This window comes from Centroberyx gerrardi, chromosome 13 (genome assembly GCF_048128805.1).
Source record: "Centroberyx gerrardi isolate f3 chromosome 13, fCenGer3.hap1.cur.20231027, whole genome shotgun sequence".
NCBI lineage: Eukaryota > Metazoa > Chordata > Actinopteri > Beryciformes > Berycidae > Centroberyx > Centroberyx gerrardi.
Window position 1 is genome coordinate 2,215,225 of NC_136009.1, and position 25,181 is coordinate 2,240,405.

The following is a 25,181-nucleotide window of genomic DNA, read 5'->3' on the forward strand; positions in this document are numbered from 1 at the left end:
AAGAAACATGTTTTTTATTATCATTGTGTCCGATTGATTTGTGCATCTACACGTCAAATCCATTTCATAGGAACTACTTTCAGGTGGAAGAACTTTCTTGAGGCGGGATGTAACCATAGAGGACATTAGTGATTGGAGAGAAGTAAGTAAGTAAAAATCGTGGTGACAGGTTTTGTTTTTTTTTATTTCCCAACATTGTTCTTCATTACAGCTCTTCTTTGTTCCAGTGTTTACATTTTCGCCTAACATCATGGGCACGCCTACTCTTGCCTGCGAATGAACTCATTCATTCAAAAATGTTCAAATAAAATTGGATAGGAACTACTTTTCATTCACACAACGATATTTTTCAATGCTAGCAAAGGCCTAGCAAAAACTCTGTAGACGCACACATCTCCTCCATGGATTATGTTACTACACTTATAGTACTTTACCATCTCAGAAATTTTTGATATTGTTTGGAGTTGAATGGAGGTGAATACTGTCTACATTGGAAATAAGTCATATGATAAATCTATCTGATGATAGTATGTACAAATCCACAGGAACATTTAGTAAGGAGAGAAGCCATGCTGGAAAATGTGTATAACTGCATACAGTCACTGTAGCCAAAATAGTCATTTAATGTTGCCCAGCCCTGGGCTACTGTATGTTATATGGCCCATTACCATCCGCCTTACACTGCTGTCTTCAGCAGTGGGTTAGCACCCTACTGGGCAAAGTGGTGAGAACTAGGTGAATAATCAATGAAATTACCTGATGTGTATTTCTGGACATTTTCAATTTCCTGTGCCGCTGAAGCAAATATAGGCCTACATCTAATTTATATATGGGCCAAATAGAAATTGTGTTTGACCCACTCACTCTGTTACACTTTCAATTTCATTTAATTCAAACTAGCCAGTGCTGGTTTCCTGAATGTTTTCAATCTCCTGTGTCTGGTAAAGCTGAAGCAAAATCATAACTAATACGTTTACAGACCACGCAGAAGATCTCCTTGTTTCTCTGTCAATTTCACTTCAATTTAAATGTGTTCTTGGTGTGATCGATCTTACACTGCCTGCAGAACACAATGGATATAATATGAAGATAAGAGAATAATAAAGACATGAGGCCTGTTTCTGTTGATTCTGATAGATACTATCTATCTATCTATCTATCTATCTATCTATCTATCTACAGAGAAATTGGGAAGGGAAGATAGATTGATGGAGGGAAGAGGAGAGAAGAAAATGTCCTGGAGAGGATGGATGGACCAACCGGATGATGGGGAAAGGTTTCTAAAAGGAAGACAGAAGCAAAGAAAAGCCAAGACAGAAAGAAAGAAAGAAAGAAACAAAGCCTCCTCTGAAGGAAAACCATAGCCCAGAGTGAACCGCGGCGCAGCAGAAAGCCAGTCTGTTCTGCCAGAAGGATTTAACATCTGTTGGATCTGATCTGAAATCTGCTGCTTTTACTGTGATACCTGCAGCGCTAACCTACCTCGCTCTATCGCTCTCTCTCTCTCTCGCCCTATGTCTTTGCCTGTGTCTCTCGACCTGAGGTGGCCCAGTGTTCACCTCTCATCCCTTCATCCCCCGCCTCGCTCCTCCAGGCCAGGAGTTGGGGTGAAGGCTTTGAGTATATGAGTGTGTGTGTTGCCACTATAGCTGCTATTTTTGCCACTACCTGTGGAAAGCGTGAACTGCATATAAATAATAGGGTTAGACTGATATATGGGTCTGATATAACAAATCAGATATGGTACAGTCAATGTGGCCCTCTGATATGATGGATATGCTGCAGTTTAATTGATTGCATATTTGTTGGAGAATTGATCAATTCTATACTGGTTGTCTATGGGAAGACCTTCACCTGGATTGATTGTAGTGTGACATTTTGATCAGATTCCACAGATGAATGCATGTTTTATTCTTATTCTTCATCATCCAGTGCCTTTATGTTTTATTTTTCCCACAGTAGGAAATTCCTGACCAATTCCTCAACAGGATACATTGGTAACATACAGCTCAATCTACACTGCTGTGGTTGTCAGGAGTAGCTAGATGAGGCGGATCACACTATAAATACATCTGTAGGAATATGGGTGGGATGATGGACCAGACAAGACAATTCAACAGTCAAATCTATAATTCTGCACTATACAGTTGGCAGAAACACTAATCCTGTCTACACCGGTATAAAAATATGGGAGGAGGAAAAGTAGAGTTGTGACATTTCCACACTTTCCTCTAAGAATACAGGAGAAATATGAGGCAGCAGTCTGACGGCTAAAGAAGCAGAAAGAAACTCTTAATACTAGCATTGTGGTGCCTTTGAGAAAGACACTTCAGCCTGTTGCTCCAGTGGAAATGCCATTACGCAGTTGTACTGGGCAGCTCCCAGTGGCTGATAACAGAAGACTGTGGTTGTACTGGGCAGCTTCCAAGTGTTAATATATGTTTACATGTAAGCCTCCCTCCTTGTGCAATACTACACCTGCTAGCAGCTTACCAGTTGTAGAAAATAAAGTCACCTTGCCTGGTTAAGTAAGGGTTGATAATCAGAATAAGAGTTAATAATCAGAATAAGGGTGGATAATTAGAATAAGGGTGGATAATCAGAGTAAGAGTTGATAATCAGAATAAGAGTTAATAATCAGAATAAGGGTGGATAATTAGAATAAGGGTGGATAATCAGAGTAAGGGCTGACTTGTAAAAATGCTTCAGTAGTCTGTCCTACAAAACCTCAGTAACAGAAGTAATTCTTCAGTATCTGGTTGGAGAAACACAACAGCTCTACACTGCTATAAGAGTATAGGGACTTGGCCTAAATAAACCACAATGGTGTGGTTGTCAGGAGTAGCCCTGCAAAGATGAAAAATTGCAAGTAGTCCACAATCAGTGTGAATTAGACAATACAAAGTTTGTTATGTGGGCATAGTTTTAAGGGACAATAAGTAACTAACTACATTTACTCAGTTACTGTAATTGAGGAGGTTTTTTGTGTACTTGTACGTTTTTGAGTATTTTTCCAAGTCTTACATGACCTTACATTTTTACTGAAGTATTGTACTTCACTATATATTAAATCACATCCATTACAGAGTAAAACAATTTCAAAGGCTCTACATTAGCAGCAGAAATTGTAATCGTAAATTGACAAATTGTGGAGCCATTCAGAGTGAGAAGAGTAATCTGGCTTTACTTTTTGCACTTCATTTTGTAATTTCCAAATTTAAAAGAAATGAGTTTGAACTCGGTCCTCTCGTCCTTTTGGAATTGTATGGAAAAGTAACAATACATCTACTTGAGTAGGACATTCTAGTACTTTTTCCACCACTGCCTGTAGCACAAAATGACCCAAGATGACAATGACTGAATGATTATTCGGCCAGATGCTGAGATTTCTAGCTTTCAAAACTCACTTTCCAGCCCGTACTCTGTTTTGGGTGCACCCCACCCTTTGGAGTTTCAAGACACCCCGACCCTCTCATCCCCCACCTACTGGCATTTTCAACTGCTCAGCAATGGAGGACAGTGCTACGACAAGGCCACTGATGAAAAAGATAGATTGTACCGGTTTTCCCTCCAGACAAACCATTTTTTAATGTACAAATTTACCAGAACGATTATGGAAAAGTATTCGGGATGAAGCTGCAGTTCTGTCATCAATTCTACAATTTTACAGTATAAGGCAGGAAAATGGCTGTTCACTGCTGGCAGTTCAACACTGCTGTGAAGAAAATGTCAGGAATACGGGGCAGGGACTTATGACAATTGGTCTAATCTGCAATTCTACAGTATAGGGTTGGGTGACTAGTGGGTGATTTAACACATTTCTACAGTGTGTATATGGTTGGGGGAATGACTACATCATTTTGCACTGCTGTGGCTAGATTTATGACAAGGTGAATTATAGTTGACTGCTGTAAAAAATATGGGAGGTGAGATTTATGTCAGTTCAACACTGCTAGGTTTATAAAAATAAATGTCCATTGTACATCTGTGAAAAAAATATTGAAATAGCTGTGCCAAAGGAATCAAAATGATTTCTTCACTTCTGAAGAAAATTATGATTTTAATGAGGCTGAAAACAAGATGGAGTCTCTGGTTAAGGCGGACATTTTATTGCAGTGTATGATTCGGGCAACAACTAAACCACTCTGCGTTGAGAATTTTGCACAGCGATATGGCTGAGGGGATAACTAGACACTTCCGTGCTTTTCAAAGACAGCAAAAAGCCTTTTTTTTCCTCAGGGCCCCCCTGGCTCACTGCTGATAACCCCCCACCACCCCACACAAACACACACACACACACACACATACACAAACACACACACACACACACACGCACACAAGCAAAAACCCACAAACCAACACATTTGCAGATCAGCCATGTGGAGAGCGTATGGGAGGCCAAATGGGTCACTTTTCATCTTTCTTGCTCCGGTGTATGAACAGTAACAATGGTGTCAATATGGCTGCTTCGTGTCTTAAAATGTTGCTCTGTGTGGCCTCAGCCTGTGTCACCCACCAGCCAGCACCCAGTCAGACATGTGGATGTGACTCCCCGTGTATCTCTCTCTGTCTTGAGTCAGAGACCAGTGTCCCGGTGCAGCATCGAGAAATTTTTGTGCTATAAAAACACGTCCGAGTGTTCAGTCCATTTTCCTGAGAGGGATTATTTTGGAAAAATTCAGATGTTGTTTTCTCTTCAGCCAGAAGGCCCAAGGAATTGTGTGACAGCTAGTCGTTGCACTTTGTTGCAGTGGTAATGCAGTAGTAATGCAGGGTGGAGGACTGGATGACAGTTCAACAATGCCAAGCAGGGGAGCAATAAGGAGAAATGTGACAATTTCCACACCAACTAATAATGTCACTGATTTCTACTCCCCAGGACGCAATGCTGCTCATGAGTGACAGGTAAGTAAAGTACATTAAGTGCTCTCTCTGCTTTCTTTGTCTTTCTTTTTTTCTTTCTTTCTTTCTTTCTTGCTTTCTATAGTTATGTTTCCATCTAACTGTCAAGCATATTTTATGCAAACTTTTGAAATGTGTGTTTTCACTTTTAGAAGTGACTTCCCAAATGTCAAAAAAAAAAGAAGAAAAATCCACTATAAAACATTGCAATTGCTTAATATTGATTAGTATTGATTATTATTGGGTAAGGTGTTATTATTCTTTAGTGTCAGCTAATGTTGGTCATATTTCATGCTTTCATTGCACTTGGTGATGTTCTAATGTAACAACGAATTGTCATACAACCACAATAGAGAGTTATACATGTTAGAAACAACACGTATGATATTCTAATGTACCAACTAATGGTCATACAACCATGCTGGAGACTTATACATGTTAGAGACAATATGTATGATATTTTTGGAGGTCTTGGGATGGAGCTGAACCATTCATCAGGCCGATCATGCCAAACCTACATCATTATATATTCCAACAAATGCATTTCCATCACAATTTCTTTATCAAAAAATACATTTCCACTCCAAACGAGTGTGTGACATTGAGGACATGCTATTGAATCTTGCATTTCCATTCAGTTTTTCCAATTCACTACATCATAATTCACCAAAAAAAAAGGAAAACCAGCTTATGTGTTTTTACTTTTCTCTTTTTCCTCATATCGACCGCATTGTTGGTTACCTTTCCGCCCCCTCTCACCCCTCTTTCTTGTTACATCTCTGACTTTTTATTCTCTTGCTTTTTCCACTTGTTCTTTTATTTGACCTGTCCTCTTCTTTTCCATTGCTCTTCCCGATGCTCTTTTTCTCTCTGTTTGTCTTTACAGTGCTCTCTCTCGTTCTCTGCTTCTCCCTACTTTCATGAGGCTCACTTTTCCCCTCTCTTCCATTCTTTCCTCGTTTCCTCCCTTCCCCTCTTTCCCTGTATGTCTGTCACTCCCTCTCTCTCTCTCCTTTTTTCCCTCCTTTTGATCCTTGCTGCCTTTGCTCTCCAGCGGTGTTCAGTCTGATTTGATCTGTCAGTCTGCAGGGCTGCAACACCTCCGTTGCTTCCACCTAACACAAGCTGACGAAGCCTGCGGTTGTTTCACTAAGGCAGATTTCCAGTGCAGAAAAGGCTTTCTGGAGTCCTTATGTGTCTCATATCGTTGTCTCTGCTAACCATATTTTAACCATATCGCTCTCTCTTCAAGGAATAGTTCACCCCAAAACGAAAATTCAGTCATTATGTACTCACTCCCATGCACGTCGAAACTGCATTGAAGTTCGTAGGACCACCAAACACACAGTGAAGCTATCTGTTAACAACTGTGGGCCCAATAGTTCAATAGTGTTAAAATTCCACGGTTACGTGAAATAGGCACGACTATAAACAGAAAGTAGCGTCACATTGAAGTACAGTGGAACGTAAGGGTGTTGTGGTCAGGGATGGGCGTATGCGTTTGCCTTAAATGCCAGCGACAAAATTCAATTTGTTGTGGAGGAATGTAATTTTCTCATAATTCATGTCCACAGCACGTAAATCTCGTTACAGAGTTTATGCTCATTTCACAACTTTTTATGAGATCATGTTGACCAACTACATTGCCATCTCTTAACCATATCACTGTCTCTACACCATATTGCTGTCTCTGAACCGTATTACTGTCTCTAAACCTTATTGCTGCCTCTACACCATATTTCTGTCTCTAAACCGTATTGCTGTCTCTAAACCATATTGCTGTCTAACCATATCTGAAGCACCCAGCAGACCCCCTACGGCGAAGGCAGCCGACACCTCAAACACCCCAGCAGGGAGGAAATTCTACTGACTCCCTCTTGTTTCTCTCTCTGTGTTTGCCTCAGTCATGGCAAACTCTTGTTTGTTTCAAATCTTACTTTGTTTTTCTGCTGTCTGACAGCAGGCCTCATACAGAGCAGCACAATACCTCCCGGCATCTGGCTACCAATCAAACAGCAAGGCTTCTTACTATCACATCACACTGTGTGCCGGCTTCACTAATATGTGTGTGAGTTTCACCAAGGTACTAAACAGTGCAGCTGGTTAGAGGTAAAATCCCAGCACTTCACTACTATCTGTGCACACAGTAAGCAACCATGATACACCTTATCACAACAGAAAACAGCGGCAGCTACAACCTAAGGCACACCTTGCACAGAATCTGTGCAAAATTTGACATCATCTCTTTGACAATATCTCCAAATGACAGGTGATGATCCACTCTTCATAACTAAAACAATGTTTTCAGGAGTTTCTTCTTCTAACGTTGGGTCGTTCTTTTCCACTTTGCTCATCGCTCTGTTGTTTCAACAGATGGTCTCTGTAAGGTTTCTCTTCTGCTTCTCCATCCCAACTTTCGTTTTGGTCACATGGTGCATGTGGCACATTCAAAGGTTGTTATGGGTCAGGCGCAGTGAAAGCACTTGATACACCACACCAGGGAATTGAAAATGCTTCAATATCGCCAAATTACATCATTATTATTTGTAAAAACACAAAATTGTGATATACGGTTATCTACGATTAATTGCACAGCCCTAATCAGACCTATATTAATGTAAACTACACCTCCACTACATTGACACTGAAAGTACACTCAGGTCTACACTTAGTCCACAACATCACAGCCAATAATCTCCAAACCCACAATCGATTTTAACATTATTACAATTATACAAGAGCTGAGCAGTGTCTGACTACTGCCATTCTGCCACCAAAGCTATGCTATCATATGATATATATAACTTGTCTGTCTTACTCATGAGATAGATTTATATATGGTGGACCCCAGCTTTTAGTTGGTATATGGGAACCACCAACTGACATTTTTGATTGTGTGACCTGTGATATGTTTCATAAAAATACTTTCAATTCAAACATTGTGTAACAAGATGTGTCTGTGATATTACATGGGTCCAGTGATTAGGTCTTTATCTGTTCACCATCACTGGGCATATCCATACAGATTTTTAAGTCTTTTTTGTGTAGGCCTATGTCTGCCTCTTAGATTAGATTAGATAGATTAGATGAAATTTGCATGATCCCTTTTGCAGCAGCAAATAGTAAAAGAATACAGCGAAGAATAGGATATAAATAAGATTACAGCAAATGACGGTAAGCATTCAAATGACAGTTCCAACACCCAGACATATAAAGTGTATGAATGAATCAATATATATGGAATATATGGAATCAATATATATGGAATATATAACTATTAGAAGAATGTGAGAATATGAGAAAAGACAATATGTGAAAGAAGATGGCATATATACAGGATGATATTCACATTAACAGCTCTACAGGAGGCCATACATATGTACACAAGTTACTAGGCATGCAGACACGAGTTGAGAACCAACTTCCAGATTTATTCACTTCACTTTGCAGATCCTGTCTCTGTGCGTCTATCTTGCCATCTGTCTATCAGTCTTTCTGCGTCTTCCTGCCGCTCTTTTTTTATCCAGCCCGAGTACAGCCTGGTACAATGACACCCCATCACCAGCATCCGAACAGAAACTATGACTAACCTAAATCTGCACTGCGCACTGCTGTAGCTGGGGCACAAACATCAACAGAGAGCTTTACAGTGGGAAACGTGGAAATATCACGCTGTAATAATTTTAGATTCGTTATTGTTTTCCGTTGTCGAACTTGCCGCGGTGACAGTTTGTGCTCGGAGGCATGCCGGAAATCACCTAAAATACATGTTTTGCAGTGTATCTACAGTATGTGGTCAGTGCATGTGCTTGCGAGTTCAAGTTAGATACTTATTGCTGTGGTGTTATTGTTTTTATATGGTTAACATATAGAGACCCATAATCAAAAGTTGACAGTCTGTTCTTTCGCATCATTTATGTTTTTATATGAAATCTATATTACACTGTAGATGAGTCAAATTTTTTTTAATAATCTTGCTTGGCACTGTGGTCATCTATTATGCTTGCAGGCACAGGAGTTGTGGGTAATATAATCGTGACGACGAAAATACTTAAAATTCACATCGATAAACCAACAATTCAGGAAATAAGAAAGAAAAACACTTATTTTCAGACTCAAAATAATCAATGGGCTTTGATTGAGTGTGATGGGTGCTATATGCGACTAGGTGAAGTTTCAATTTGAAGCGAAATAGAAGAACACAAGAAAAACACCAAACACTGGAGTTGGTTTCCAAGCAGCAGCGAAAGCTCTTACCTTGCCGATGTACTGGTAGTCGCTGCCTGTATACTCCTCCTGCAGGAAGAACTGGTTCCACATCCAGCCTCGTCTCACTCTCTTCAGCAGCTTCCCTCCTCTGAACGCTGGTTCGTTTCCGTCTGGACTCTCTCCATCGACTGTCTCCACCCTATGTCCATTCAAAGACATGGCGTCCAGGGACAGGCCCAGGCAGGCCCATAGCAGGCCCAGTAAGATAGTCCTCATTGTTTGTCGGAGGTGCAAGAAGTTCAGGCCGCAAATGCTCTATCTGCCCAGCTGGATCGCCTTGGATAGGAAGATGGGTCTGTCAGTCATAGTCCTTAACGTTCTGATTGGCTAGGGAAAGGACCTGTAAGAGAAGTGGGAGGAAAAGAGATGAGTACATAGCAACATTGAGGCTCAGATTCAGTGAGGTTGCATTGGGCAATTTGTGCATTGGTTCAGTTGCTGGCTCAGTTGCTTCAACTAAAAGCGCAGTTTTCATCTTATGCACTAAGAAATTCAAGCAAATCGAGATGTGGCACAAACAAGCCCTCTAAAAGAGCACTGCACAAGCAAATATCCCCTTCATCACCAATTACAAGGGCAAATACCGTGCTTCAGCTGTAAGACTAATCCACCAAGGCTGGCACCCTTGCGCCTTAAAGCCCCTTTATAATTGGAGCGTTCTCTGATCTGATCTGAGATCCTCGGATGAAAAACCCTCTCTCCGTTGCTTGTCTGACTTGCTGGTGACGATGCTGCGTCTTGCAGCAGTGATAGCAGCCATTCTAAACAGACAAACTCTTGACGCAAAGTCTTCAACCCACCTTTCAAAAGATTGCGCTACAATAATTCAGGGGAGCTGGTGTTAGAGAATTGGGCGCAATCACAGGCACAGATAGGCTTTACTTTTTGACCAGCGCTATTAGGAACACTTTCCACTCATTCACAGTGAATAGCATAGCATTCTGATTTGGCCATTTTAGTGATATAGCCTGCGCTTCTCTGTGCAAACCTTCAGTGAATGGCCTCAGATTTTGAAATATGTACGTTTCATAATTTCTATTTTAAAGTATACCAGTCCAAAAGTATATCAATCCAAAAGTTCTCAGAAGACTCAAACAAGCTCAACACATTGCATGAACCAGGCTGTAGGGTAACACATCAGAAACGTCAACTCAGTCAGGCACTCCGCATCCTATTTTAGATGTAGGGCTCTGAATTCAGGCTCTCTTCTAACAGGGGTCTTCTGAAGACCTGCCATACCCCGAAAAAACTACTGCACAAAAACCCAAGGATCTTTACACATACACAAATGTGGAAATGTGCAAAGTGGAATGATTTTTTTGTCTGACAAAGTTGAAACCTCCCTCTAACCATAGTTCTCTCCCCATACGCAAAGATTTTTGCCTGGCAAATTTAAAACTAAAAATAGGACTACAAACAAACGTACACAACACCCCAACCACCCAGAACATCCGCCAAACAGTCATTAGTAGGACATGGAGAAGGGTATTTGACAAAAGCATAAGAATAGAATAAGACTATCATATCACATTAACACAACAAAGGCAGAAACCAGCGAGAACCAACTGACAAGGTTAAAAAACATTAAGGATAAGTGGCGTGTAATCTTCACTATCTATGACTATTGAAAAGCTGCTTGAAAAGGCCTTTTATTAAGGTGTGTGTATGTGTGCGCACGATGAATAGAATGAATAATTCATGAATGAATGTACTCTCACTGAATGAATGTGTAATGATGAATGAGTGTACAAAACATTAGGTTCACCTAAGTAATACTGAGCAGCATCTCCATATCTTTTAACTGTCTCAAGGTCTACACCTTCTGTGAGATTGTCCTCTCTTTCTCCATCTCTCCTTGCCTGAAGGTCTAAACCTCCATCTTTAAGTTTCTCCTCTCCTCCATCTCTCCTTTGACTGAAGGTCTAAACCTCCTTCTTTAAGCTTCTGCTCTCCTTCATCTCCATCTCTCCTTTATGACTGAAGGTCTGAACTTCCTTCTTCAAGTGTCTTCCCTCCTTCATCTCCAACTTCTCTTCATGACTGAAGGTTTAAACCTCTTTCTTTAAGCTTCTCCTCTCCATCCCCATCTCTCCTCCATGACTGAAGTGGATTTGAATGGTAAATAAATAAGGGAGGAGAGCTTTCACCTGTTTAGCATGTCATCTTAATGTTTTGTGCGCTAAAATCTACAGAATGTCCTTACAACTGTGTGTGTGTGTGTGTGTATTGCAGTGTAGGCAAGAAGGGAATGATCTAGGTTGCTGTGTATTCAGCTCCCATACAAAAAGTGAGCATCAGTATTGCCTCTCTCTCTCTCTCTCTCTCTCTCTCTCTCCCTCTCTCTTCTGCCTGCATCATCTGAGGGAGAAGAATTGTCTTGATTCAAATAAACCTTTACCTCAAAATTAGATTGACCACTGACTTACTTAGTGGTTGCAGCATCTGAAAAGCACCTCCAAAACTGCCTTTTTGCACTCAAAAACTGCACTAGATCAATAAATCCATACACATTCACGTTGAAGGATCTGGAAGGAACACTTACACAGCAATTACTTCGCTGAAAGGAAATGTGCTTTTATCTTCCCACACAGAGCTCTGTCAATGTCTTGCTGGAACAAGCAAAATAATGTTCTTTTTTTACATCTGGAGTACTTTCCATACAAATGCAGCCCGTTAAGCGCTCTAGGGTTCAAAGTATACGCGGCAGCAGTTTGTTCACACCAGCGGAATATGTCACGTTTGTATATTTTTAATATCTGGATTCAGAAAGACCTCTGGCCAATGAAAAGAGGCAGGATTAGCTTTGTCTTTGCAGCTCTGAACCTGAAAAAATAGACTCATAATCATAAATAGACTGACTAAAATAACGAATTAACTAACAAATTACACTCAATGAGGATTGATCTGGTATTTTAAATGAGCAATGCTTTGGAGGACATACCACTATAAATTCACATTTTCAGGACTAGGTGCAGCCATCACAAACGGCAGATGTTTTCAAGCATGTGCCATGGAGTCTGCAGGTTTATATTCCAACCAAACACTACAACAGCTGATTTAGTACAGCTGTACAGCAGTACAGCTACTTCATGTTGATTAAGTAAGCTGTTGCTATGCTGTTTAAATCAAAGCCTGAATACTGACTAATCGCGCAGCGTTCTCCCTTTTCACTCATTCTTTCTGTCTCTCGCCCCCCCCTGGACTCTAACTCGCTATCTCTTGTTCTCTCTCTCTCTCTCTCTCTCTCTCTCTCTCTCTCCATGTACTGCATTAGTCCCATTAGCTGGGTGCTTTATGAAATGGCTCTAATTGAATCAGGTGAAGAACACACAGGAGACGGATTGATTCTGGCCGGTCGCCATCACTCATGTTTTAACGAGCCTCGCAGCTCCATAATCACACAGTGAAAGAGGCTGGGGCTCTTAATACATTTTCCGGTTCAAAGGGATTACACCCTCCCCCCACATCCGCGCCCCCCCCCCCCCCCCCCCCCCCCCCCCCCCAATTATGCTTGCATGTGTGTGTTTGTGTGTGTGTGTGTGCATGCATGTAGGCTGCCATAGGCCCCATTATCCAGCAGCCAGAGGCACTGTAGCCAGCTTTGACACCATGTTAAATCCCATGATGGACTCTGGCTGGGGCTAGTCACCTGGAGATAAACACCCGTTGTCAGACAGCTTTGTGTGTGAGCGCGTATGCGTTTGTGTTTTTTGGAGTGTGTCCTCGCCAAAATGCTCTTACAGTGTTGTTGTAGTGTCTCAACTCCAAGCCCAAAGAGGGCTTTTCATCGCTGAGATCACAGCAGAATAAATCTCTGCAGCTAACAGGTCTGGTGATAATTAACTTTCAATTCAATCCTTTTTTGCTTTTCAATGCGACTTGCTAATGGCTGAGCCTTTAGTGAGTTATTTCTCCTGTGGCCATTTCTCTTTTCTCTGTATCTGACATTTGAAAACAAACAGGAATTCCCTTTCTGAGTTGTTCGTGAGCTGAAATTTAACCAACCGAACCAAACTGCAGAAATACCTGCATCTACAGTGTTGAAAAGGGAAACCTTGACATTGATTTTTTTTGTGAAATTTCTGATATTTTTCTTCATGATTCATTCTTCTGCACAGGTTCAGTAGCTGTCCTTAAAGTAAAATAACATCCCGACACATTATGAAGAAAACAGTTTTTCCTGTTTTACAACCATTTCAAGTCTAAGAAACACAAGATCAATCAGATGGATCAGTGATGAAATGATCAGTTCCCAGTCAAAAACAGCACAGAAATTAACCATGCCTATTGAATTATGTTGAAACGGCTAAGTTGTACAATTCGAAAGGCCAACCAAAAGAGCTGAGGAACTCCAATATGGTTGCCAGAAGATGCGTTAAATCACCTGAATGCCCTCTATACTGTAGGCCAACATAATAAGGGCTTTTCTCACAGCACTTAGCCCGGGGCTAACTTGTCTTTTAGCCCTGAGCTAACAAACGTTTCACACAGGCAAATTCCAAAGTAGGATAACCCCGACTTTAGCCCAGGGCTAGCTGGCCCTGCTCCAGAGCAGGGTAATCCCCGACTTTTCAGGGCTATCCCCAGAAAATCGCTGAAAACCGGGGTCATCTGTTCGCCGTGCGAAAAGGGTTAGAAGACTTTGCGTCACTTGTGTGTTGTCCACTCAAATAACTTCAAACTTCAAACGTTAAAAGCAAAAGTAAGAAGAAAAAATTAAGAAAAGAAAACATGTCAAAGAGGTCTAACTGGTCGCAGTTATTTTTAAGTTTATGGATGGAAAATCTGTCCAAGATAGACTGGATGGGACCTGCCGTAATAAAAAAGTGTCATCAATGACATAAACAGCAGCATCTCGGAGGGTTGCCACTGGTTGAAAAGGTAAATTAGACTCTCTCTCTAACTGATGTCTTTTAGTAGTTTTTGCATAACGCCCCAATAGCGGTAACATTGTTGCTAGTTAGTAGGCTGTGGAGTCGCGAGTCATTCATGTAAACACAGGTCGCATACCTTTGGACATCTAAGAAGAACTCTGTGTGAATCATTAGCCCTAGGTTAAGAGTTAGCCATGGGTTAAATGTCTGTGTGTGAAAAGGGGTTAAGCTAACACTGGGCCAACTGTTAGCCCAAGGTTAAGAACTAGGTATAAAAGTTGCTATGCCCAAAACCCAGCATGGAGACTGCTATTGAAACAGACCACAGGATTTTCCAGTTTAGAATATTAGCACAGGCTAAAGGAAAGCGATATTTCCACTCCAATCTCCCGTCCTTTTCCTTTCCAGACAGCGATAAATGTTGATGACCTTCAGGTGACCATCACAGCTCCTCTCCTTTCCTCCATCACCTCCATCTTCCACTTTCCCTGGTGCAGGGCTGTGCGTGTGTGTGTGTATGCGTGTGTGGCCACTGAGACCTCTGACAACTCCCAGAGGACCAATTAGAGGTGAAAAAAGGAGAATGTCAGCCACCGAGTAGCTGTGTGTCTGTCTGTGTGTGTGTGTGTTGTGTTGTACGTCTGTCCCTGTCTGTCTGTCTGTCTGCATGTGTGAGAGTGTGTGTGTGTGTGTATGACAGGTACAAACCCAGTCACCTCTCCCCATCAGAATAGACCAGCCGCTATCTGAAGACAGCCAACAGCATCCACACCGCCTGTCCACCCGTGTCCACACACACACACACACACACACACACACACACACACACACGCACGCACTCTGTTTTAAATCACTCTAACACACACAAACACATTTGCACATGCTCAAAATCTTTCTCTTACTCACACTAGTTTTCACTCACACACTTTCTCTCCCTCATACACACTCAAATGCACTCATGCACACACACACACACACACACACACAGACAGCCGTCAGATAGTCCAGTCCCCAGTCCTTGGGAGTGTGAAGTCTCATTATGAATAAACCATAAACGAGGTCCAGAAGCTGCACCTTGACTTTAGACACTTTACTACAAGTTTTTAAAAAAGTGAACTTTTCAGCAACTTTTTTGTGATGCACCTGACATCCTCATGAATCATTCTCTTTAACACCGAACAGACATTAGGAATTTACTGAGACAGGGCGTCGATTTAGCCACTCAGTCAGTCAGACAGTCACCTAGCCAGTCAGGTGGTTAGTCAGTGTGTCTGCAGGCAGGCAGTCCACTTATGCAGTCAGTCAGTCAGACATCTAGTTAGCTATTCAGTCAGAGGCACTGTTTACATGCAGGGAGAATTCCCTTCTTAGTCAAGTCAGTAACCTGGTTTTGGGTTGACGTCAAAGCTGGGTTAGAATAACCAGGCGAGCTCACACTCACTCTCATGCCAGTCGAAACACCCATAAAGTTAGTATGTCCACATAACACACAGTGAGTTAGCTAGCACAGCTCCATGGTAGCCTTCTCCAAAACAACAGAAATGGCCGGGAACTGCTTCTTTAGAGTTCCAAAAAGGGCAAAAAAAAACAACCATAAAATGACTCCAAACAGCTCATGCAGCATAATGTTTTGTAGCCAAACAATTGCATTATGGGTCTAAAAGTCCAATATTTACCTCAAATAATGTGTAAACCAGTCTAGAAAAAAACAGACTTGAAAAAGATTGTTGTTGTGTGGGTATAGATCAAATCAGTAATGTTAGTAGTAAAAGAGAATAGTGTGATAAGCAGGGGTTAAAGAAAACCTATTATTGGGAATCGCGAGAAAGTTTCAGAGCGACAGACACAGAGCGTCCCCGTAACCATAGTAACTCACTCTCACTCCTGCCTGCATGCGCACGGCGCGAGAGGAGAGGGAGGGATGCAGAAGTAAACTGTCTTGTCTTTAGCTCTAGTCTCTACTCGCTAGCTTCTACTAGATGCATTTGCTAGTGTGCAAATCAGATCTGTTTACAAGGCAGTGATAGTTAGCTGACCAGATTCTATGTTTGGCTAGCTAACAAGCTGACATTATCTAAACACAAAATCAATCAGATGTATCAGTGATGAAACAAAGTTTCCAAGTCAAAAACAGCACAGAAATGAACCATGTCTATTCAGTTCTGTTGAGAAGGAAACTTCTAAAATACTTGCTCTAATATGGCTGTCAGAGGGTGTGTTAACTTACATTACATTAAGTCCTATATTAGACGTAAGCTACTATTACTCAGTCAAAGAGGGAGGGGGAATATTCTGTTAACTGATTTAATGATGGCAACAGGGAGACTCAATCATTACTCTGGCATGGAAACACCAGCCAGTTAGTGAGGCAGTCAGTCAAACAGCCAGCCAGCCAGCCAGTTAACCATTACGTCAGCTATTCATCATGCATTAAGTCCAGTAAATCAGTTGGTCAATCAGCCAATCACAAACAACCATCCAGCCAGTCAGGCTTTCCGGTATCTGCCCTTTGGTACTAACTAAACATCAATAATATCGACACACAGATGCGTGCACACACACACACACGCGAGAGCAGTGATTTTGTTTTGAAGGGCAGCTAGTGTCTAGACAGAGTGTAGTCCACAGGCCAGCACACAGCATCCTGACTCTGCTCTCAACACTCCTGCTGTGATCAAGACTCTTATTATCATCTCCCAGTGCTCTGCTGGTTCAAAATACAACAAAGAAGAATGAAGACAAAATCAACACATCAATCCTCTCTAAGTTTTACTGTTATAATAAGCTACGTAGGGCACAGAACTGGCTTATGAGGGTATAAGCCCCTCAGCTGTCTTGGGTACACATCAGTTTGAACAGCCTGGTCTTATGAAATTTTGTGAAATGAAAACGATTGAGACTGATCTGATTCTGTGTTGGTTTGAAGGAACTCAATGGGCCTTTGCCATTGTCCAAATGACTTTCTGGCTATCTTAACTTGGCCTTGGACTCACAAAGTTAGAATGCAAAAAGCCAGAATGGCCAATTTTTGACAGCTTCATTTCAGAAGCATAAGAGGCAAAAGCTCCTTTCTCAACTCTGGTACAGAAGAGCGTAACAAAGTGCAAATGAAATCAAATGTATTCCTTTTCCGGCAGGGATGTAGTGGAGAGTAAAGCCACATCCACTCAGTTTAAGCACCTTCTGATTTGCAGAATAGAGTTTAACCACCTTTTTTAAATTGAAAAATATTTATTTTACGTAAATGCATAGTATGTAGTATTGTAAATGGATGTAGGTTGTATGAGGATAGGGTGTATTAAGGAGTAAAAAAAAAAATCATGCTTTCTGAAAACATAATCGATATTTGTTTTCACTGGTGATTTTTTGCCTTATGACAATCACTGACTGGAGGTCATAGTTCACTATCCTTCACATTTACCAATACATTGCTGGTTTCAAGAGAGTATTGAAAAATAGCTTGTGAGCCAAATGCATTGATTACATAGTGGACTGGACACTGGACCTGAAAGTAATAACGGTAGATATTATATTGATTTTTCACATGCATGTGTACTTAAATGGAGGGGTATAATAAGATTTTTCTGCCTGTCTTGTCATGCAACAATGGTGTCCTCATATTTAAAATGCTGTATACATCTGTAAGCACAGATCATAGAGGTCCCTGTTTTCACTGCAGACTTGCTACCGTGCTATCTAATTGTTTAGAAATGTCTAATTTTCATTTATCCGAAAATGCAGGGAATAGCCTGGTAGCCATTGGATCAACATGAGTTTTATGTCTATTCAATTCTACTGAACACTATTTGAGAAAGAATGGCCTTCAGTGGTTGTAGCAGCTGTAGTACTGAAACAAGCTTCTGCTGCAGCATCATAAGGTATTATGAGCACACTGTAAGCACATTATAAATGCATTCTATTCTATTCTATTCTATGATGATATGATTCTGGCTACCACTCCTTTGGATGTGATCTGATTATGTACTCTGATATTTACTTAGAAATAACAGTGGAATTCAGTCTGTGTTGAAATGGAGGATTAACATTTGATGGCATTTGGCATTTGATAGGCTCGTCGTTGTTGATATCATCAGAATAACATAAATAAGATTTGAATCATTATGAATCCACTAAATTCATGCACACAGACTGATGCCTGTTATTACAAAGCAAATACTACTTTTCTGACCGTATTATTGCACCTCCGCATATCGCACATCAAAGACTATGTAAGTGAGAGTCTGAATCAGAAACATCTCGGGATGCGGCTGTTTTTTGGGGAAACACCGCGTTCCGCAGCTGCCTGAGAGGCTGTGAATAGCGCGGATCAGCCTGAGGTCAGAATACCCTGCAGCGTTAACTCAACTCTGAATCACAGCCCTCATTCTCAAAGCCTCTGCCAATGCCCAGCTTGACCCTCTCCACTTTGCCTCCGGGGCAGATAGATCTACAGATGGCATGGTCCACACTTCATCCTGCAGCACCTTGACTCCTCTTACACATATGCCGGAATTTCACTTGCGGACTTTAACTCAATACAACTACACTAGACGAGATTTTGATGTAAAAACCCAGCCGTTTTACCAGCTTTAATAAAGAAGTGAAAAGCAATCAATCCTCCCTCATTGAGGTGCCATAGATTCACCCTATTCGCTAGTTGAGGTCTGGTGTTGGTATGGTCGGTGGGACCAGCAGAAATTAGTTGTTCAAATTCAGATTTTTTTTCTGCTAGCAAAGCCCATTGCAGCTGGAAATATTTCAATGTGACGTCCCATTGTCTATGTTTGGCCAGTTATCCACAGGAATAAGAAAAATACACCACCAAACAACAAAATGGACCCAGAAATGCAAGATACATCACTAATAGCTGGGGTTTTTTTAGGTAGGATTTTTCATTTAATATTTACATTACACCATTGTTTAACACACACCATTTACCTTTCTGCTATCCCAACAACAGCAAACCTTTATATTTGCACTAAGCATGCACACCACATCTCTGCACAACCTTGACCTACTCAAAATCTCTCTGTGTAAATTCATTTCATAGAATAACACCAAGCACCATGGACAGATGACAACTCACTCAGTTCCTGTTAGATTTTTTTTTTTCTGTCTTAAGCTCAACTCTCATTAGCCATTGCCAGTCTGTCAAGAGATTTGGGTCGTTGTCCTCCTCGCACCGCGGGAGTTCATCCTAGATTCCGGTCTTGAAATCGAACGACTTTGAAATGCTGTCAGCGGCGCAGTCTGCAGCTGGATCAGGAGGCAAGAGACTGAGGCTGATCCTGAAATCCAGTCAAGATGGTGAAACCGTGCTTAAATCCGGGCCGAAGCTCATGAGGTGAAAGCCCGCCATTACTGATTTTACCTGTTAAATCCCCTTCATTAGTGCGGAGCAGAGGTAGCTGAAGGGGAGGAGACAAGTTCAAGAGAGATCTAAATCTCTGAGACAACTGAGATATGGATTGTGCAAAACAACAGTAGGAAAATAGTCATCATATTTTGTATCTGCTGGATATTCTATTCTATTCTATTGCCTAACATCATAAATAAAAAAATACAAAAGAATGGACTCATTCTTTTCAGGTACCATCATTTACTTTGGCTGAGTGCTCCGTTATAAAGCCTAGACACAGTGCTTTTCAAAAAGTAAAGCGATCATTTTTAAAGCCCTTACACCTACAGCATGGGCAAATTACCCATCCATTTTAATGCTTTCACACCTTACAAACAAAGCCATTTTTCTCAAACTAGTTTACAAGCAGACAAGTGCTGTGCTATGTGCTGTGGACCGATTGTAAATGTATACAACAATTATAGTTAAGTGCCTCAGATGAGAATGCCACAATAATGACCTATGAAGAGTGTGGTGTCAACACTCAAAAGCAATCCAGCCCATACAAAAACCACAAGCTCTTAACAAAGTGACGCACATTCACACATATACAGTTACACAGTCACATATAAATACCAAAAACATATCCAAGAAAATATGAAAACAAGTATCCACACAGGTATGAAATGTATTCATATATCTGTTCCAGTATGGCAGGTGTAGAAGTCCCTTTTCACATTGTTGTTGCACTTTTTGCAATTCCTGCTGCACTTCTATATCACTGTTCCTACTACCCAGGAGGAACTGTTTGGAAAATCTTATAATACTTATGCCTTTTTTGCCATTTGAACACCTTGGCTGTGATTCACAGTTGGCAAGTTCCACCACCAAGAGGAACTGTTAGGCCTGGTGCACAGTTAATTCAAGGCACGCATGCAGTTGATTGACAACATACCAAGCTCTCTGCTTACATACAGTAACACCAGCACATCGACCAGCTTCCTGGAGCCTGTCTGAGGTTCATAAACTGCTTATCCACAAGGGGGCAAGCAAAGCCACATTCAAAAAGTTGGGTATTTCCTAGAGGAAAGTATATTGCCACTAAAAGAAAAAGTTGAAAAGATGATGATACATGCGTCCTTTTAAATAAGTTGAGAATCCAGGAATACTATTCTCTTTTGCTCAAAATCACATTGGTAGGAAAACGAGAAAGCACAGAAATCTGATTAGCTGTTCACAGCCGATGACTACGAAAAGCTCAGCTGAGTTTCTCTGGTCGCGCAACACTGGGATCAAACGACAGGCACTGGACAGCTAGAAGTTCTCAACGTGGGGTCCGGGGACCACCAGGGGCCCTTGAGGGAGTTCCAGGGGGTCCCCAGCAAATTGATGAATTGTTAAACTTCAGCATTATTTAATTTACAAGAAGTTAACACAATTTGAGAATGTAGAAGAATTAGGCTACTATTTTGATCGTAGTTTCACTGTTATCTCTCTACCTACAATACAGATAGTCATGGAATTCTGGACAAAACTATATCTAACAATAAAAATATTCTCAGATTTGGGTCCAAGAGACAAAATCTCATCAAATGGGGTCCTTGGCCCTAATGTGGACTAAATTAAGCGTCCTCGATATGAAAAAGGTTGGGAATCACCGAGCTAGACTATGATGGTTGCTGGGATGTGTTTACACCAGAAGCCACAACATCTTTGTTTGATTTTTTGGAATTTGGACTACACATTTTGCGATACAATAACACAAAAAATAACCCTTTCGTTGCCCAGACCAGTGGTGACCAATCATGCCATGGAGGACCAAGAGTCTGCAGGTTTTACTTCAAACCAGGTGATTTCCCTGTTTAGTTGTACCCTCTCTGGTTGAAGGGGTGCTAATCAGTGAATTCAAGCTGATGTGTTTGGTTGGAAGGACAACCTGCAATTTGATTGGTCACCACTGGTACAGACCATGTAATGGGCCTTAGGATAGATGCGGCAATGGGCTGGGGGCGGGGCTGTATGCCAAAGCTCTCAACAGCGTGTGTCCACAAAAATGACCTACATATATATTGTAGAATAGTAGAGTTTGAACAATATAGAGCAAATGGATATTAAGGTCTTAGCTTTACTGTGTGCAAAGTAAATGGCATCCAGGGCTTTGAGCTGACTGGGACAAGTAGACAGAGCAATAAACATTTTATACAAAGCTTTGAGCTCCCTACATTATACTGGGGCATTTACAACCAGGCTTTTAGTGGTGTGCAACGGTTCATATGGATTGACAAAGCACACGACCAGAGCTGTACAACGTGGGTCGTGTAATCCCTGCCCCCTATGCTTGACCTCTAGCACACACACACACACACACACTGGGTGACTCATTCCCAGCAATTACAAAGTCGCCCCCCCCCCCCCCCCCCCCCCCAGCTTGATGCCCATGCAACCCATGAGCTGCTTTAATCTTAACAAAGGGGAAATAATAAATATTGAGATGTGTTTGTGTGTTTGTGTGTGTGTCTTCTTGGGTTCAGGGCTAAGATTAGAATTACGATTAGGTATAGGCAAGGGTTAAGGCTGGGTTAGAGTTAGGAGAATGTAGTCAGTGGAAGGACCCCACAAGTATAGTAAGACAAGAGTGCGTGTGTTTGTGTGTGTTAATGTGAGCTCTGACGGGTGTTGCCATGTGCATCAACAACAATTAGTAATGGACAATGCTGTTGGTACCAGATGGGACTTCAGGATTTACACTATTATGTAAGCAGAATGGAGGGGGGTGGGGTGGGGGGTGTTGTGGGCAAGACTGAAGAAGATGAGAAACCAGACACATCATGAACAAAACATCACGACCGCATTCCTGATATTAAAGCCGCACTATGCCTTTTTCACATGTTGGCGGCCCCAGAAGGCAGCAAGCGCTGTTTGAATTTGAAGGACTTCATTACCCAGAAATCCTGTTCGGTGACGTCACTAAACTAAATGTCTTCTCAAAATCTCACAATCTCAAAATCACGCTTCTAGCACATAAACAAACGCGAACAAAGCAGATTCTGACAATATATAAAAAAAACTTGGTTGTGTTTATATAATGTTTACCCTCATTTGCTGTATTCTTTTTTATATCCAATTCTTCTTTACTGTATCCTATTAGTATTCGCTGCTGCGATGACCCAATTCCCCTTAAAGTTGATCTTAAAGTTTCATCATGCCATGCTCCCATTTGCACAGGCACCAAAGATCTGATGTTTTTTAAGAAACCACAGGGAATATTGACTTCTACCTGTTAAGGCAGCCAAAAAAACATTTTGTGTCCCGGTGTAAATGCATGTCTTCTAGGATTGTGTCTGCTCGTTGTGTCTCTGATTCTTTTTATGAGGGTCTATAGTAGAGCTCTGTATACAGTTCTTCCATTCAGAAGGAGGTTTTAGTGTGAGAACTCCAGTTTTATGACTTCGCTAGAGAATAAAGAACCAGCAAGAACAAACACACACATACACACACACACTGGGACAGTGCTTTTGTCACCAGCTTTTGGAATGTAGCAACCCATTACTATGCAAATGAGCAAACATCTCGCCTTGTCGCTACTGTGTGTTTACATGCATGCGTGTTTGTGTGGAAGAGAGAGAGAGAAAATGATGTAGTGAAGGTAAGAAACAAACAGAGAGGACACTTTAAACCGCTCAGTTTATGGAAAGCCTCCAGTTCAGTGGAACATCCTGTATCCGGTACAACCAACCAATTCAATTCTCCCACTTTAGCAGCAACAAGCAGCCGTCTCAACCCAGGCTATTCAACTCAGTTCACTCCGAATATGGAGATACACTCTTTTCCCCACGGGGATCAATAAAGTCTCATTTAATGTTTATCTAGTGATGAGTCCAGTTTGGAGGCAGTTTAAGAGCCTGGCAAGAAAAATCAACCGTGATCAAGCATTTATGTCTGGCCATCTCCAGCTTCCTGGCCACTCATGACTACGTCACGCCCCAAAAGTGACCAGTTCACACTTGCAAGGTAAAGACTGCCTTGAAGAGTGTTGACTAGTTGTTTAGGGTTTCTCTCCTATGTGTTGAGCTGTGGGGTTGAGCGCTCGGTGACCTTTCAGGGTCAGGAGGTGCTGATAAAGATGGAGGAAGTGTTGGTCTCTATCTCTGTTCGCAAGCTAATCTCTTATCTGCATGTGCGCTACTAACATCCTGGACAACCAACAAACCTTTTCATTCCGATGGGGATGACAAATTCAGCGTTGCCCTGAAACGAGTAATGAACTAGTGATAGAAACAACAAAAATTGTATTTTCAGAAAATTTGTTTCTGTTCCGTTGCCTTGAAAAGTACTGCTTATATAATGTCTAAATTGTCTAAATTGATGTCATAAATATCAGCTTAAGATGGTGGATACACTATTTCACACATAAAAAGTTAGGTATGAGCTTAGCTAGGCTTGCCGCCACTAGATCCCCAGATATACACTCCAGGATCATTAAAACAAATTGCTGCTCTTGTCATGTAGGTCCCACCAGACACTGGACCAAAGAGTTTAAAATAGATTGCAACAGAGGATGGAGCAACATCTCCAGATAGCGAACATGAAGTGATAAAGTTACTGGTTATAGGACCCACAACCATTAACCTCCTTCAACCTTCTCCCAACTGATCCAAATGAGAAATGCTGTCTCTCGTGTGGAGACCCCAGAGAATGAAAACCCATTGCTGTTCTTGTCATTCACACAATGCAGAATAGATCTGCGGCCGCTTGTGGCTCTGACTTGAGGTTTAAGAAACCAGGTCCCAGTTGAGAAAAATAACAACTTTAAAGAAACAGTCAAATACCAAGCCAGTAAATTCAGTAGAAGATCAATGGTTGAGCAACATGCAGCCTAGATAGTGGGACTAGAAGTTACAGCAGAAAAGCAGAAACAACAGGCTAAGTATACTTTCTATTAGGGATGGGAATTGATAAGATTTTATTGATACCAATGCCATTATCGATTCTGCTTATCGGTCCGGTTCTTTATCGATTCCCTTATCGATTCCCGATCAATTTTCTGTGTGGAAAAAAAGTAGGCCTACACAGGTTTTCAGCGTCAACGCAGCTGTTTTATTATCTCGAGTCTGAACACAGTGTAGAATGTCTGCCTAATAACATTTGAACATGTTAAAATAAATTACAATGCTCCTTTTCTTAAAATTATATAACTTGGAAAACAAATAAGATCTTTAGATGGTTACCCTAAGATGTTTCAACATATTGCTGGTGTTTCCACCCTTAAGGCTGCGTTCACATATAGCGTTTTTTCCCCAACTGCCAGCGCCCTTTTCTCATTTAAAGCAATGGGAAGCGGCCGCAAGGCGCACAAAAGGCAGCCGCTCCCAAACAGCGCTGCAGCCAGCATTTTTTTCGTCAGAGCGGAGCGCTTTCAAAAGTTGAGAAATGTTCAACTTTTCAGAAAAGCACCGGGTGACGTGAACCGCTTTTTCCCAGCTGACCAATCGCGATGACAGAGACGCCGGCCGTTTCCCATAGCAACAACAAATATGGAGAAAGTGAAAGTGCCGGTGGAGAAATGGGACGTTGTAATAAATGAATTTCCGTTACTGCAACAGCGATCATAAAGGCAGTATGGATTATACTGGACATGTATTGGAAATATCTGGTAAGCCTTTGCTTGTTGCACAACACTGTTTTGTCTGCTAGAAGTGAACCAGCTGGTTAGTGAGCTAGCAGCTGCTCAGCTAACGTCAGGTGAGGTTGCCGTGATCCGCTTCTTATTTCTCCTCACAAAAAGCGCTCCAGGCAGC

At 41.5% G+C, this 25,181-nt stretch overlaps 1 protein-coding gene across 1 annotated transcript in view; it reads right to left on the bottom strand.

The window, feature by feature from the left end:
* Positions 1-9,387, bottom strand: part of LOC139920147 (cadherin-6-like) — a 40,603-nt gene extending 31,216 nt beyond the window's left edge. The window contains exon 1 of the mRNA XM_071910080.2: positions 9,160-9,387. Within this exon, the coding sequence (XP_071766181.1) occupies positions 9,160-9,387 (228 nt within the window). The remainder of the gene's footprint in view (positions 1-9,159) is intronic.
* Positions 9,388-25,181: the final 15,794 nt, after the last annotated feature.